We start from the raw sequence: 18286 nt of genomic DNA on the forward strand, positions 1-18286 counted from the left end.
ATTCACTGAATTTCAGGCTCGTGCATAAATATCTTGTAAAACATCTGACATTAGACTTACCCACATTTGCTCATTAGTGTGAGATCTGCCATTCTCACATTCAGCCAGAATACAAATAAGGGTCAGTGTGAAATACTAGATGGAGGATCAGTGACTGATGAGGACATCAGATGGTCTATGGAAGGAAGCGCTTCCCCCCCCTCCTGCTCCTCGCCCCTCTATCTCATTGTACAACTGTCCTGTGATTGCAGCTCTTCCTGGATTACACCGTCAAGTGCTACGAGCAGTTCATGGAGGGTCGGGATACATTCGAGGATATGGACTCTGACGTGTGTTCCAAACTCAGTAAGTGTGTGTGGCCCCAGGGACGGCAGCCGATGTGTACAAGACGTCCCTGCTCTTCCTCTAATCCCCTCCGCCTTGTGTCTGTTCCTGGCAGAGGATACGTACGCCGTGGATGAAACGCATCTGGAGTCGCTGTCGGCTGAGTCGCGGAGGTTGTTGGAGGAGATTGAGAGACTGGAGAAAGAGAAGGAGAGTGAGCCGGTACGTGTCTGATCGCTGGAGGTTCTCCAGTGTCTGCTCCTTATATGCATTTACCATTATTTCTCAGTTTATTACATTCTAAACATCATCTTACAGTAATATAAGTGTTCTGGTAGTTTCTATTCTTTATTATATAACCTGTATAAACCAGCAATGGGGTTTAAAAAGTGAATGATAAGCCCACGTCTCACAGCTAGGGGGAGCCGTGGAGTATAAGACATGGTTCAGTATATCGTCCTGACATTTGGGTGTATTGTGTGGCTCCCACCTTCGGTGATCCCCAGTTATAGTACCCACGTCTCACAGCTAGGGGGAGCCGTGGAGTATAAGACATGGTTCAGACTGTTCTGTATATCGTCCTGACATTTGGGTGTATTGTGTGGCTCCCACCCTCGGTGATCCCCAGTTATAGTATCCACGTCTCACAGCTAGGGGGAGCCCTGGAGTATAATACATGGTTCTGTATATTGTCCTGACATTTGGGTGTATTGTGTGGCTCCCACCCTCGGTGATCCCCAGTTATAGTATCCACGTCTCACAGCTAGGGGGAGCCCTGGAGTATAATACATGGTTCTGTATATCGTCCTGACATTTGGGTGTATTGTGTGGCTCCCACCCTCGGTGATCCCCAGTTATAGTATCCACGTCTCACAGCTAGGGGGAGCCCTGGAGTATAATACATGGTTTTGTATATCGTCCTGACATTTGGGTGTATTGTGTGGCTCCCACCCTCGGTGATCCCCAGTTATAGTACCCACGTCTCACAGCTAGGGGGAGCCCTGGAGTATAATACATGGTTCTGTATATCGTCCTGACATTTGGGTGTATTGTGTGGCTCCCACCCTCGGTGATCCCCAGTTATAGTACCCACGTCTCACAGCTAGGGGGAGCCCTGGAGTATAATACATGGTTCTGTATATTGTCCTGACATTTGGGTGTATTGTGTGGCTCCCACCTTCGGTGATCCCCAGTTATAGTACCCACGTCTCGGGGTGCACCTAGACACCTAACGATGGATGTGGGGAAGTCTCGGACTCATTGAATGTATTTGGGGTTTCAGGACCGTTTGGCCTCTATGAGAAAGCTGAAGGCGTCGCTACAGGTGGATATCCAGAAATACCAGAACTACCTGACGGAGATAGAGTCTCATTCAACGTTACTGGACCAGCGGGTCAACGGCATCAGCGAGGAGTTTGAGGCTACAGGTATGTGTGTCCACATCACATCTCCACCTGGGTATGTAAAGGACGTGTCTGCTTCTCCATGGTTAGTGACGCCCCCTCATGTAGTTGTTGTAGACCTTGTGATCACCTCCAGTCATACTGTATATGAGCCTGAGATAGAGTGGAAGGATCTCAATGGTGTTGAATGAGCAAGAAAGTCAGAAACCTGGACATGAGGGATAGGACACCTCATTGGTTAACTGAGACACCCATCCAGCCAATCAGTAGACACATTCACAAACACCTCCCGCTCCTAGCTGTTAGTAGCTCGAGTCCTCCAGCTTCATTCCCAGGCTTGAAACCTGTGAGGTTACGGGTAACAGTGGATGGGTCTATGTACATAATATGGAAATATGGCCACTTCTCTTAGAAATATATTACACTTCTATCTTTGAATGTCAGACTGTATCATGACCAGTCCCACCTAGCATGTGTGAAAGGTAGTTGTGAAAGGGTTAATCAAAATAACCACCTGGACTTTCTAAAAATGATTAAAATCCGACAAAATAATATCTCGCACCCAGTCCTGCCACCACAGAAGCGACACTCTTAGGAAATCCTTGGTTAGTCCCTGACTTACCTTAAACTGGAATCTCAACCTAATTTGATCAGAGATACCGTAAACCAAACCATTCCCTTCATAAATATAGCATTATAAAAACCTTCCCTATAGGACATGTGAATTCTTTAAGAACACAAAGACAGAACAATAATAAAAGGTGTTTAATGTGACACACAATCACAGGGTTTATGGAATAAATATGGTTATAACAAATTGATATGCAGACTTAAATGCAAAACTTTTTTCTTAAAATAAAGCAGTGCTAAACTTAGAAAGGTTTATAGCACAGTCATGTACTCTTTTTACCTGGGCAAGGCTAGACGGTGTGGACAATTCATCACTGACCCCAAGACCTCCAAATTAAAAAAAATTGTTTAACGTCTCTCTCATGACATCATGACAGAAGGTGTGCTGGTATGCTAATCTGTTTTACAATTGTTTTATTATCATTTGTTTAAAAGCACTTCTAGTAAAGAGTTCTATAAATATTATTGCTCTATTCTAAAACATAGCCGTGATATGGCATTGGGACTGCTAAACAAGGTATGATTTCTGCACATATGCCTAGGAAACATGATTATGTTATGGTTTTCTTGAGGATACAATATTTCTATTAGCTTCCTTATGGGGCTGTTATCCATCGATGACCCATTTCATGTGGCTGGTTACAAATATCTACCAAGGTCTTCTCGATGGAGTATGGAAATTTGTGCTTTGATGTATTATATTTCCTATAAGAAGATATAATGCACTAGAAATGACTCCAAATATGGTGCTTCTAGCCAAAAGAAATGTCCCAATCAAACTGTAGTTGTCAGTCTGTCTGTAACATCGGGGTACATTTATCAAGCTGTGGGTTTGAAAAAGTGGAGATGTTGCCTATAGCAACCAATCGGCTTCTAGTTGTCCTTTTGTAGAATGTACTAAATACATTATAGCTATAAACTGATTGGTTGCTATAGGCAACATCTCCACTTTTTCAAACCCACAGCTTGATATATGTACCCCAAGGAATCTCTGAATAAACACTCAGCCATGACAGCAGCAAACCACTGAAGGATATCATCATCATTTATTTATATAGCTCCAATATATTCGGTACATTAACCCCTTATTTACTAACAGTGACTTGCTGGAAACCATGTTTATCTGAAACAACAACTGTTTGGAGTGATCATGGTCATATATTATTTTCCTAATTATGTTGATTAGGCCATGATATACCACCTTTTCCTGTAAGGTCAAATAACATTCATTAATTACCAGTTAATTGCTACTTGCTAGAATTTAAAGTACTATTTATCGAGTAACTTCTGATTAGTCCACAGTATGAATTTGTAGAGGTGTTTGTCCCGCTGTGGAACAAAGACAGAATAAACATTGACCTATGTAATGTATGTAATCTGTATATATAATTGATTGAGCTGATGTACTTCTTTTAGACAGCAAATGTACAGATTATGGAGTCTTAAATAGTAATCTACACTGTGGCTGCTTGATAATGTCCCAGTCAGACTCTTAGCAGCCGAATCAAAACAGAAGGTATTCACACGCTCATAGATAGTGTATAGCATCCGTCATTATGCCAGAAAAACAGATTGTCTTCTACGTACAAATTGTGGGTAATCACATGCAAATTATTCATTAGTTACCCCTGTGGCAGCTTTTGCACAGCACAGCGTCACTTCAACAGCACAACTACAACCATAAATCCAATTTGGATCTCATCAGTGCAAGATATGGATCCATGTCTGTCTAATGTAATATTGCTGCATGCATTAGAGGTCTGGTGAGGTGAGCTAAACTGAGCCTATGAAACCCCTTATAGTGTCATATGGACTCTAAGGGGCCTATTCAATTGTCAGCGTTAACGCTGGAAAAACAAGCGCTCGGAAAATATTACCGTTTATACGGTAATATTGCGCGCGAAAACCGTTAATATGGTAGTTTACTCGCTGAAATTCCACGAGTAATTACCGTAGTAACGGTAAGATTTTTCGAGCGCTCGTTTGTTAGCGTTAACGCTAACAATTGAATACGCCCCTATTATGTGTTTGTGCGACCTGTGTTCAGGTATTTTTACTCCCACTCCAAACATCATAACTTCTATAATATGACTCTGAGGTGACCTAGGCCGTACCGATGCGGGTTTACTCCTGTAACGCTGATCGCTGAGATCCGTCTGTCCGTCCACAGAGCTGGAGAGTGAAGCCATAATGCAGGAGAACCTGCGGCTGAAGAACATCCTGGACAACCAGAAATACTCGGTAGCCGATATCGAGAGGATCAAGTACGAGGAAACCGAGCTACATGAGACCATCACCAAACTGACCAAAGAGCTGGATGACGACAAACAGCATCTGTGGAGCGAGGAGCTGAAATACGCCAAAATCAAAGAATCGGTAACGTACAATACACTGTACAGAGCTATATACACCTTATACATCTGCATTCTATTCTCACCTTAAGAAGTCTGGTTTTATATAGGTTTATTGTTCCCCTCGGCTGTGCGGGAGCTTTTATTTAGTATGACTCCAGAGTCGGTAAAGAAGATAATATCTCCCAAAACATATGTCCCCCTCCCTGGGAGAGGTTATGTCTGTGGTTACAGGGTCCACAAATAACAGCAGGGGCCAAGTATTACCCCGGGGCAGGAGGGTATGTTCCATGTGATTGTAGCAGATCCTGCACCTTACTTGCTCTCTTGCGTAGTCTGACGTACTTATTGTATGATGAACATTTAGGAGCGGCCCTTCTTAATCCAGCGCTGTCTGTTTATCCTATAGGTGGAGACGCAGGTGGCGGAGTTTCACAAGGTGGCTCGGAAAGTGCGTCTGATTCCGTCCACGGCAGAGAATGCCAACGGGCATGACTTCCAGATCGAGTGGAACCTGGACAGCGGACAGGGCAGCTTGAACCGCTGCAGGAACAAGATCAACGTAAGTGAGCGTCACACCCCATCCAGCTATCTGGGCGTATATACAGTGGGCTTGTTATACCCGGGTGTATTATTCCTGCTACACAGAAAAACACAGAACATTCATTCTGATACACTGTAAACAAGTAGTCAGTGGTCACATGTTGGTCATCACTTAAAAGGAATCAATAAAATCCAGATTTGTAATATAAAGCACATTTTCTATTTTTTTTATTTCACCAGTCTTTTATCTGCTCCTCTCCCTGTCTGAGGGTGGAAGTCATCGTTGTAAAGTGTAATGTAAACCGCAACGTGAGCTAAAGGTCTACTATAGTACTACGCAGCTACTTTCTATAAAACATGGAAGACAGATTACAAACCTTTTTTTATTTTTAATTTATATTCTTATATTTCTATTATAAAGCTTCCATTATTGGAGATCCTAACACAACTGGAAGGACAGATCGCAAATGCCACCAACAAGCGGATGGAAGCGGAAGACATGATAGAGCAGGTGAGACCCAGACCTCACTCCTAGCTCTATATACAGTGTGATTACTGAGGGGGACGTGATAGATGGGTGAGACCCAGACCTCACTCCTAGCACTATATACAGTGTGATTACTGAGGAGGACGTGATAGATGGGTGAGACCCAGACCTCACTGCTAGCTCTATATACATTGTGATTACTGAGGGGGACGTGATAGAGGGGTGAGACCCAGATCTCACTCCTAGCACTATATACAGTGTGATTACTGAGGGGGGCGTGATAGGTGGGTGAGACCCAGACCTCACTGCTAGCTATATACAGTGTGATTACTGAGGGGGACGTGATAGAGGGTGAGACCCAGACCTCACTCCTAGCTCTATATACATTGTGATTACTGAGGGGGACGTGATAGAGGGGTGAGACCCAGATCTCACTCCTAGCACTATATACAGTGTGATTACTGAGGGGGACGTGATAGGTGGGTGAGACCCAGACCTCACTGCTAGCTATATACAGTGTGATTACTGAGGGGGACGTGATAGATGGGTGAGACCCAGACCTCACTGCTAGCTCTATATACATTGTGATTACTGAGGGGGACGTGATAGAGGGGTGAGACCCAGATCTCACTCCTAGCACTATATACAGTGTGATTACTGAGGGGGACGTGATAGGTGGGTGAGACCCAGACCTCACTGCTAGCTATATACAGTGTGATTACTGAGGGGGACGTGATAGAGGGTGAGACCCAGATCTCACTCCTAGCACTATATACAGTGTGATTACTGAGGGGGACGTGATAGGTGGGTGAGACCCAGACCTCACTGCTAGCTATATACAGTGTGATTACTGAGGGGGACGTGATAGAGGGTGAGACCCAGATCTCACTCCTAGCTCTATATACAGTGTGATTACTGAGGAGTACGTGATAGAGGGTGAGACCCAGACCTCACTCCTAGCTCTATATACAGTGTGATTACTGAGGAGGACGTGATAGATGGGTGAGACCCAGACCTCACTCCTAGCACTATATACATTGTGATTACTGAGGAGGACGTGATAGATGGGTGAGACCCAGACCTCACTCCTAGCTCTATATAGAGTGTGATTACTGAGGAGGACGTGATAGAGGGTGAGACCCAGACCTCACTGCTAGCACTATATACAGTGTGATTACTGAGGAGGACGTGATAGAGGGTGAGACCCAGACCTCACTCCTAGCACTATATACAGTGTGATTACTGAGGAGGACGTGATAGATGGGTGAGACCCAGACCTCACTCCTAGCTCTATATACAGTGTGATTACTGAGGGGGACGTGATAGAGGGTGAGACCCAGACCTCACTGCTAGCACTATATACAGTGTGATTACTGAGGAGGACGTGATAGATGGGTGAGACCCAGACCTCACTCCTAGCTCTATATACAGTGTGATTACTGAGGAGGACGTGATAGAGGGTGAGACCCAGACCTCACTCCTAGCTCTATATACAGTGTGATTACTGAGGGGGACGTGATAGATGGGTGAGACCCAGACCTCACTCCTAGCTCTATATACAGTGTGATTACTGAGGAGGACGTGATAGAGGGGTGAGACCCAGACCTCACTGCTAGCTCTATATACAGTGTGATTACTGAGGAGGACGTGATAGATGGGTGAGACCCAGACCTCACTCCTAGCTCTATATACAGTGTGATTACTGAGGAGGACGTGATAGAGGGGTGAGACCCAGACCTCACTGCTAGCTCTATATACAGTGTGATTACTGACCAGGACGTGATAGATGGGTGAGACCCAGACCTCACTCCTAGCTCTATATACAGTGTGATTACTGAGGAGGACATGATAGAGGGTGAGACCCAGACCTCACTCCTAGCTCTATATACAGTGTGATTACTGAGGAGGACGTGATAGAGGGTGAGACCCAGACCTCACTCCTAGCTCTATATACAGTGTGATTACTGAGGAGGACGTGATAGATGGGTGAGACCCAGACCTCACTCCTAGCTCTATATACAGTGTGATTACTGAGGAGGACATGATAGAGGGTGAGACCCAGACCTCACTCCTAGCACTATATACAGTGTGATTACTGAGGAGGACGTGATAGAGGGTGAGACCCAGACCTCACTGCTAGCTATATACAGTGTGATTACTGAGGAGGACGTGATAGATGGGTGAGACCCAGACCTCACTCCTAGCTCTATATACAGTGTGATTACTGAGGGGGACGTGATAGAGGGGTGAGACCCAGACCTCACTCCTAGCACTATATACAGTGTGATTACTGAGGAGGACGTGATAGAGGGTGAGACCCAGACCTCACTGCTAGCTATATACAGTGTGATTACTGAGGAGGACGTGATAGATGGGTGAGACCCAGACCTCACTCCTAGCTCTATATACAGTGTGATTACTGAGGAGGACGTGATAGAGGGTGAGACCCAGACCTCACTCCTAGCTCTATATACAGTGTGATTACTGAGGAGGACGTGATAGAGGGTGAGACCCAGACCTCACTCCTAGCACTATATACAGTGTGATTACTGAGGAGGACGTGATAGAGGGTGAGACCCAGACCTCACTGCTAGCTATATACAGTGTGATTACTGAGGGGGACGTGATAGAGGGTGAGACCCAGACCTCACTCCTAGCTCTATATACAGTGTGATTACTGAGGAGGACGTGATAGAGGGTGAGACCCAGACCTCACTCCTAGCTCTATATACAGTGTGATTACTGAGGAGGACGTGATAGATGGGTGAGACCCAGACCTCACTCCTAGCTCTATATACAGTGTGATTACTGAGGAGGACGTGATAGAGGGTGAGACCCAGACCTCACTCCTAGCACTATATACAGTGTGATTACTGAGGAGGACATGATAGAGGGTGAGACCCAGACCTCACTCCTAGCACTATATACAGTGTGATTACTGAGGAGGACGTGATAGAGGGTGAGACCCAGACCTCACTGCTAGCTATATACAGTGTGATTACTGAGGGGGACGTGATAGAGGGTGAGACCCAGACCTCACTCCTAGCTCTATATACAGTGTGATTACTGAGGAGGACGTGATAGATGGGTGAGACCCAGACCTCACTCCTAGCTCTATATACAGTGTGATTACTGAGGAGGACGTGATAGATGGGTGAGACCCAGACCTCACTCCTAGCTCTATATACAGTGTGATTACTGAGGAGGACGTGATAGAGGGTGAGACCCAGACCTCACTCCTAGCACTATATACAGTGTGATTACTGAGGAGGACGTGATAGATGGGTGAGACCCAGACCTCACTGCTAGCTCTATATACATTGTGATTACTGAGGAGGACGTGATAGAGGGTGAGACCCAGACCTCACTCCTAGCTCTATATACAGTGTGATTACTGAGGAGGACGTGATAGAGGGTGAGACCCAGACCTCACTCCTAGCTCTATATACAGTGTGATTACTGAGGAGGACGTGATAGAGGGTGAGACCCAGACCTCACTGCTAGCACTATATACAGTGTGATTACTGAGGAGGACGTGATAGATGGGTGAGACCCAGACCTCACTCCTAGCTCTATATACAGTGTGATTACTGAGGAGGACGTGATAGAGGGGTGAGACCCAGACCTCACTCCTAGCTCTATATACAGTGTGATTACTGAGGAGGACGTGATAGAGGGTGAGACCCAGACCTCACTCCTAGCTCTATATACAGTGTGATTACTGAGGGGGACGTGATAGAGGGTGAGACCCAGACCTCACTCCTAGCACTATATACAGTGTGATTACTGAGGAGGACGTGATAGATGGGTGAGACCCAGACCTCACTCCTAGCTCTATATACAGTGTGATTACTGAGGAGGACGTGATAGAGGGTGAGACCCAGACCTCACTCCTAGCACTATATACAGTGTGATTACTGAGGGGGACATGATAGATGGGTGAGACCCAGACCTCACTCCTAGCTCTATATACAGTGTGATTACTGAGGAGGACGTGATAGAGGGTGAGACCCAGACCTCACTCCTAGCACTATATACAGTGTGATTACTGAGGAGGACGTGATAGAGGGGTGAGACCCAGACCTCACTGCTAGCACTATATACAGTGTGATTACTGAGGAGGATGTGATAGAGGGGTGAGACCCAGACCTCACTCCTAGCTCTATATACAGTGTGATTACTGAGGAGGACGTGATAGATGGGTGAGACCCAGACCTCACTCCTAGCACTATATACAGTGTGATTACTGAGGAGGACGTGATAGAGGGTGGGACCCAGACCTCACTCCTAGCACTATATACAGTGTGATTACTGAGGAGGACGTGATAGATGGGTGAGACCCAGACCTCACTCCTAGCTCTATATACATTGTGATTACTGAGGGGAACGTGATAGATGGGTGAGACCCAGACCTCACTCCTAGCTCTATATACAGTGTGATTACTGAGGAGGACGTGATAGAGGGGTGAGACCCAGACCTCACTCCTAGCACTATATACATTGTGATTACTGAGGGGGACGTGATAGAGGGTGAGACCCAGACCTCACTCCTAGCTCTATATACAGTGTGATTACTGAGGAGGACGTGATAGAGGGGTGAGACCCAGACCTCACTCCTAGCACTATATACAGTGTGATTACTGAGGAGGACATGATAGAGGGGTGAGACCCAGACCTCACTCCTAGCACTATATACAGTGTGATTACTGAGGAGGACGTGATAGAGGGTGAGACCCAGACCTCACTCCTAGCTCTATATACAGTGTGATTACTGAGGAGGACGTGATAGAGGGGTGAGACCCAGACCTCACTCCTAGCACTATATACAGTGTGATTACTGAGGAGGACGTGATAGAGGGTGAGACCCAGACCTCACTCCTAGCTCTATATACAGTGTGATTACTGAGGGGGACGTGATAGAGGGGTGAGACCCAGACCTCACTCCTAGCTCTATATACAGTGTGATTACTGAGGGGGACGTGATAGAGGGGTGAGACCCAGACCTCACTCCTAGCTCTATATACAGTGTGATTACTGAGGGGGACGTGATAGAGGGGTGAGACCCAGACCTCACTCCTAGCACTATATACATTGTGATTACTGAGGAGGACGTGATAGATGGGTGAGACCCAGACCTCACTCCTAGCTCTATATACAGTGTGATTACTGAGGAGGACGTGATAGAGGGTGAGACCCAGACCTCACTCCTAGCTCTATATACAGTGTGATTACTGAGGAGGACGTGATAGAGGGTGAGACCCAGACCTCACTCCTAGCACTATATACAGTGTGATTACTGAGGAGGACGTGATAGAGGGTGAGACCCAGACCTCACTGCTAGCTATATACAGTGTGATTACTGAGGGGGACGTGATAGAGGGTGAGACCCAGACCTCACTCCTAGCTCTATATACAGTGTGATTACTGAGGAGGACGTGATAGAGGGTGAGACCCAGACCTCACTCCTAGCTCTATATACAGTGTGATTACTGAGGAGGACGTGATAGATGGGTGAGACCCAGACCTCACTCCTAGCTCTATATACAGTGTGATTACTGAGGAGGACGTGATAGAGGGTGAGACCCAGACCTCACTCCTAGCACTATATACAGTGTGATTACTGAGGAGGACATGATAGAGGGTGAGACCCAGACCTCACTCCTAGCACTATATACAGTGTGATTACTGAGGAGGACGTGATAGAGGGTGAGACCCAGACCTCACTGCTAGCTATATACAGTGTGATTACTGAGGGGGACGTGATAGAGGGTGAGACCCAGACCTCACTCCTAGCTCTATATACAGTGTGATTACTGAGGAGGACGTGATAGATGGGTGAGACCCAGACCTCACTCCTAGCTCTATATACAGTGTGATTACTGAGGAGGACGTGATAGATGGGTGAGACCCAGACCTCACTCCTAGCTCTATATACAGTGTGATTACTGAGGAGGACGTGATAGAGGGTGAGACCCAGACCTCACTCCTAGCACTATATACAGTGTGATTACTGAGGAGGACGTGATAGATGGGTGAGACCCAGACCTCACTGCTAGCTCTATATACATTGTGATTACTGAGGAGGACGTGATAGAGGGTGAGACCCAGACCTCACTCCTAGCTCTATATACAGTGTGATTACTGAGGAGGACGTGATAGAGGGTGAGACCCAGACCTCACTCCTAGCTCTATATACAGTGTGATTACTGAGGAGGACGTGATAGATGGGTGAGACCCAGACCTCACTCCTAGCACTATATACAGTGTGATTACTGAGGAGGACGTGATAGAGGGTGAGACCCAGACCTCACTGCTAGCACTATATACAGTGTGATTACTGAGGAGGACGTGATAGATGGGTGAGACCCAGACCTCACTCCTAGCTCTATATACAGTGTGATTACTGAGGAGGACGTGATAGAGGGGTGAGACCCAGACCTCACTCCTAGCTCTATATACAGTGTGATTACTGAGGAGGACGTGATAGAGGGTGAGACCCAGACCTCACTCCTAGCTCTATATACAGTGTGATTACTGAGGGGGACGTGATAGAGGGTGAGACCCAGACCTCACTCCTAGCACTATATACAGTGTGATTACTGAGGAGGACGTGATAGATGGGTGAGACCCAGACCTCACTCCTAGCTCTATATACAGTGTGATTACTGAGGAGGACGTGATAGAGGGTGAGACCCAGACCTCACTCCTAGCACTATATACAGTGTGATTACTGAGGGGGACATGATAGATGGGTGAGACCCAGACCTCACTCCTAGCTCTATATACAGTGTGATTACTGAGGAGGACGTGATAGAGGGTGAGACCCAGACCTCACTCCTAGCACTATATACAGTGTGATTACTGAGGAGGACGTGATAGAGGGGTGAGACCCAGACCTCACTGCTAGCACTATATACAGTGTGATTACTGAGGAGGATGTGATAGAGGGGTGAGACCCAGACCTCACTCCTAGCTCTATATACAGTGTGATTACTGAGGAGGACGTGATAGATGGGTGAGACCCAGACCTCACTCCTAGCACTATATACAGTGTGATTACTGAGGAGGACGTGATAGAGGGTGGGACCCAGACCTCACTCCTAGCACTATATACAGTGTGATTACTGAGGAGGACGTGATAGATGGGTGAGACCCAGACCTCACTCCTAGCTCTATATACATTGTGATTACTGAGGGGAACGTGATAGATGGGTGAGACCCAGACCTCACTCCTAGCTCTATATACAGTGTGATTACTGAGGAGGACGTGATAGAGGGGTGAGACCCAGACCTCACTCCTAGCACTATATACATTGTGATTACTGAGGGGGACGTGATAGAGGGTGAGACCCAGACCTCACTCCTAGCTCTATATACAGTGTGATTACTGAGGAGGACGTGATAGAGGGGTGAGACCCAGACCTCACTCCTAGCACTATATACAGTGTGATTACTGAGGAGGACATGATAGAGGGGTGAGACCCAGACCTCACTCCTAGCACTATATACAGTGTGATTACTGAGGAGGACGTGATAGAGGGTGAGACCCAGACCTCACTCCTAGCTCTATATACAGTGTGATTACTGAGGAGGACATGATAGAGGGGTGAGACCCAGACCTCACTCCTAGCACTATATACAGTGTGATTACTGAGGAGGACGTGATAGAGGGTGAGACCCAGACCTCACTCCTAGCTCTATATACAGTGTGATTACTGAGGGGGACGTGATAGAGGGGTGAGACCCAGACCTCACTCCTAGCTCTATATACAGTGTGATTACTGAGGGGGACGTGATAGAGGGGTGAGACCCAGACCTCACTCCTAGCTCTATATACAGTGTGATTACTGAGGGGGACGTGATAGAGGGGTGAGACCCAGACCTCACTCCTAGCACTATATACATTGTGATTACTGAGGAGGACGTGATAGATGGGTGAGACCCAGACCTCACTGCTAGCTCTATATACAGTGTGATTACTGAAGGGGACATGATAGAGCTTGGTGTTGGGTCTGGATCTCACCTGCTCTAACAAAACAGATCACTGATGTTTTCTTTTAGTTGAATTCCCTGATTGAAGAGAAGAGAAATGATATAAAGAGTCGCAAGGAAGAGGCCCAGAAGCTGGAGGAGATGACCCAGCAGAAAGTAGAGGTGAGGGCTTGGTCGCAGTATGATGTCTGCAGGGTTGGACTATATTGTTCCTTCTGACCTTGTTCTGTGTGTTATCTATCTGCTCCTCAGGAGGCTGATGAGGAAGAGCAGAAATGGACGTCTGAGATTAAGTCTTTGGAGAAACATCGTCAGCTGCTGGAGACTGGCGTTAACAAGAGTCTGGATGAAGCCATGAAGGATCTCCAGGAGGCCCAGCAGGGGTAAGGACAGTGGAGATCTCCATGTAGTAGCTGGTTGGGGGTGATGGGAGTTCTAGTAACGTTCTGCTGTCACCTACACGTATGTTTTTTGCATGTTCTTCCCAACGTGGCAGATTGTGTCAGTTCTGGCCTTATTATAGAATAAGACTACTTCTGTGGCTTTTAGTGTTTTCTTAAATGTATACAAGAGACCAATAAGGGTTACTCTGTAAATAATGTATCTGTCAGGAACATAATCGTTGTAAGTTACTGTGTTTGTGGTTCTACCAGATGGTGGTTATGTTGGTGGTGGTTATGTTGGTGGTGGTGGTGGTTATGTTGTTGGTGGTGGTGGTTATGTTGTTGGTGGTGGTGGTTATGTTGTTGGTGGTGGTGGTTATGTTGTCGGCGGTGGTGGTTATGTCGGTGGTGGTTATGTCGGCGGTGGTGGTTATGTCGGTGGTGGTTATAGTTGGGTTATGTCTTTTAGTGTATAAATAGGGGATAGAGGTGTTGTACTATGTACTCTCTCATTCATCCAATTGGGGGACACTGGGATATAGAGCCTCCTTCAGGACATTGTTGCTGTAAATAAAGCTGCTCCGTCCTCTGTGTCCCCGTCCTGCAGGCAGCTCCAGCTGCTTCGGTGATCTGTATGTTTTTAGTTTCTTTTTTTGAATTTACTGCTGTGGTTATTTTATCTGCCGGCACTTGGAGCTGACAGCCTTGCCGGGTTGTGAGCAGGCTTAGGAGGGGGTGGAGGGAATACCTTCACTACTGGAGCAAGTAGTGACCAGGGCCCCTGCACTGCCAACATGCCATCGGATGGGCGCAGTAATGCCAGACCGCGCGGTAGAGGATGAGACCTGTCTAGAAGGCAGGGACTCGCCAGCCCACACAAGGCACAAATCTCCCGGATGGGGGCTGTGCTTTACAAGACAGTGGATGGGCCCTTGAGTGAGGTACAACCCCGGACAGCATGGCACCTCCTGCTTGGAGGCCTTTGGTTCACACTGACTGAATCCCGCTAATACTTAGAAAGTGTCCTGCTGCACCTTCTTTCCATCTGGGGTGTTTGCTTTGAGTGGGTCTCTGTGATTTCACTCTCATAACGTTGGGTGCGCTTGGTCAGTAGTTATCTGGTCCCTCAGCCGGGCCACTGGAGAGCTTGTTCAGGGACAAGCCCTGACCAAGTATGTGCTGGTTGTGGTCAATGTCCTCCTTTTTAGAGATTACCTTTGAGAACTAGTCAGGGGCTAGGCCCTGGAAGTGTCAGAGCTCTGCCTTAGCCCCATCCAGAGGAGGATCTGGTACTGAGTAAGAGGGCAGAGGAGTCAGACACGGAGTTCTTGATAAGGACTCTACAAGACTATGTGACATGGACTATAGTGCGATGCGGCAGGTACTACACACCCAGGACAGTGAGAAGTCATCTGAGCCTTAGGAGGATAAGGAAGTGGTTTCTTTCTTTCCCTTCATCTCCGCAGTTGGTTATTTTGCTCTCTGAGGCATAGACTAAACATTGATGTCTCTGGTTACACGAGGGTTCGTTATCCCCTGTACAAAGTGGATGCAGATAAATGATGAAATTCAGCTAAAGTGGATGCCCCTATAGCCTGATAGTCCAAGACCACCAGTATAGTGATCCCGAGTGCTTCATTCCCTAAGTATGGTCTCTAATTTCCCACGTGTATCGTCCTTCTGTCTATTTATGTAGTGGTTGGGGTTGGGGCTTCTCTTATAGATGCATTTTAGCTTCTGACAAAAGGTCTGAATGATTCCTGGGGGTAAATTTATCATGTACAAAAAAAAAAAAAAAGGACAAGTTTTGTTTGTAGAAAATTTAGGTGCACTCAGACTCCCACTTAGTTACTTGAGCATATTATTTTCTGACCGAGAGAACATCATGATTAATAATTAAAATATAGCTTTTATTAAAAATAAAATTAGCAAATAAAGTACTGGTAAATAAATAAACAATTAAGTGATATTTAAAATCACTGGATGCACTATCAAATACCTCTTCAATAAAGGGAGGTTGAACTACTTATACTGTTAAAATAGATATTATTGTAATCACGTATAAACAGATTGAGCTTCGGTTATGTACTCATTTATAACTCTCATTAACCATTACTCTATGAAATTGAAGGTCTGGTATTGGTACTACTTTTAAACGGATTAATTGTGAAATATAATAATGAAATGTCTTTTCCTGTAGGATGTGATCCCAATAATATAAATAGTAGTTAAGTCCAAAAAATCTGTCTGTATGAGAACGGCTCCCCAAATTAATAGAACCTGTTACCTCTGATGCGTCACCTTACTATCTCCTGTTCGTAGCCGGTTATCTGTGAATTATAGGAGCTACGCATACTCCTGAGGTATAGAATCATAAGCTATTAAGCCTGAGTATCTATTCACACGAGGAAAGCTTCATTCCCCAGGTTGCAGCTGCTGAGCTTCTATATCTGCTAACTCTCTTGTGCGTATCAATTATGGGGAGTGAGTTTCTAACGACCTCCTAATTGCTCCATACAATCTTTGGGTTTAAGGAGCTATACATTCAGATATAAGATTCCTCCTATATAGGCTAGATAAACATGCATCTAGCGAGAACGCCGACGTGTGTTTTGCTAAGCTTCTTCAAGGCAATCCGTTAACTTTTGACAGGTCTTATATACTCTCTTAAACACACCTCCATATGACGTCAGTGTGTTCCACCAATCCACGATGATTGACAAGATCCTCAACCTAGGGAGAGAGGTATCGCTTAAGGTCTAATAGTATATTTGGATCTCTCTCCCTATTTAGTTCACTTCAATGTATTATGTATATATCGTGCTTTTTAATGGTTTATTCTTTTTAGACATACTCCTAATAATCCATGTTCAGAAATCACAGCAATATTGGAAAATCCAAGGTATGGTATCATAGCAACCATGATACACTCTCAAGAGAACACCCTTTAAATTTATGATGCTGTGGGGTTGAGATGTTGCCTATAGCAACCAATCAGATTCTAGTTATCATTTGTTTAGTACATTCTACAAAATGACAGCTATAATCTGATTGGTTGCTATAGGCATTGATAAATTTACCCCCTGGACTGTTGGCCTAGACTGGAATTCATATACTGTATTTGGTCAAGCACATCCCAGAGGTGTCTGAATATTTTTCGTATGCAGCTCTGGATGTTGGTTTTATTGGAGATAGAATTTTGTCTTCAGTGATTTCAGGACGCTGAACTCTTTGGCTCAAGGCTTGGGAGGTGGATTCAGAGTCTAAGAAGACTGTAGTCCGTTGCCTTTTTCAGGTGATGTTTTGTACGGACCAGTACTGGATAAGTTCACCAGCCTCAAACCCTCAGCTCCTTTGTTCAGGTGGACAAGTTAACGAAGATATTGTTGAGATCTGTTACCATCCGCATGGAATGAGATGAGTTCATGACATCCAATGCATGTCAAGGATGCATACTTGCATGCCCCAATCCGTGAGGGCCACCAATACCTTCTCAGATCTGCAGTTTGGTCCCACCATTTTCACTTTCAGGCCCTGCCTTTTATTGTGATGACAGCCCCTTTGTCAGGTGCTGTCCCCGCACATTTAGGAAGTGCCGGGGACGGGCGCCATTCTCTTCTAAACAGTCATATCCCGTTGCCTAGCATCTAGTTCCGGCAGCCGCCTGCACAGTCTTGTGTATCCGTTGCTAGGCAACGGGATGCGTCTCCCTGGCTTCCTGTTGGCGGTCTGCTGATCGCCGTTCTCCCTGCCACCAATGACAGTTCGCCTACACCTATTTTAGGGATATTCTAGCGCCTTTCTGGGCCAGACTGTCAAGGTCCATCTTGTCTCTAGCCTCTGTATTTCCTAGCATCCTGACTACTTTTGGCTCGTGATCCGGATTGTTTGACCCTGCTCCTGGTAATACCCTTTTGTGCTCATACTGGATCTCCCAGCTTGACTCCAGCATTAATGACCCTGCGTTTGCCTGCTCACTCGGTTCTGAATTCCTGGACGGCTCTGACCCGGATTGTCCAACCTCTCTCTCATCTCGCGGGTGGCTACCCTGGAGGACCGCGACCTGTGTGTCTCTGCGAAGTCCAAACCTCCTAGCGGGGGACCCTGGCGAAGACCTGGGGCACGTTAGACTCTGCGCCTCCTGGACTAGCAGTGCCAATACCTGCAGGTGAG

General features: G+C 46.2%; 1 protein-coding gene across 3 annotated transcripts in view; it reads left to right on the top strand.

The window, feature by feature from the left end:
• Nucleotides 1–18286, top strand: part of NDC80 (NDC80 kinetochore complex component) — a 44148-nt gene that overhangs the window by 20307 nt on the left and 5555 nt on the right. For all 3 annotated transcript variants that reach the window (XM_075197448.1, XM_075197449.1, XM_075197450.1), the window contains exons 8-15: nucleotides 252–345; nucleotides 440–546; nucleotides 1607–1751; nucleotides 4528–4733; nucleotides 5118–5270; nucleotides 5673–5762; nucleotides 13800–13892; nucleotides 13983–14113. In XM_075197448.1, the coding sequence (XP_075053549.1) occupies nucleotides 252–345; nucleotides 440–546; nucleotides 1607–1751; nucleotides 4528–4733; nucleotides 5118–5270; nucleotides 5673–5762; nucleotides 13800–13892; nucleotides 13983–14113 (1019 nt within the window). The remainder of the gene's footprint in view (nucleotides 1–251; nucleotides 346–439; nucleotides 547–1606; nucleotides 1752–4527; nucleotides 4734–5117; nucleotides 5271–5672; nucleotides 5763–13799; nucleotides 13893–13982; nucleotides 14114–18286) is intronic.

This window comes from Mixophyes fleayi, chromosome 2 (genome assembly GCF_038048845.1).
Source record: "Mixophyes fleayi isolate aMixFle1 chromosome 2, aMixFle1.hap1, whole genome shotgun sequence".
Lineage (NCBI taxonomy): Eukaryota > Metazoa > Chordata > Amphibia > Anura > Limnodynastidae > Mixophyes > Mixophyes fleayi.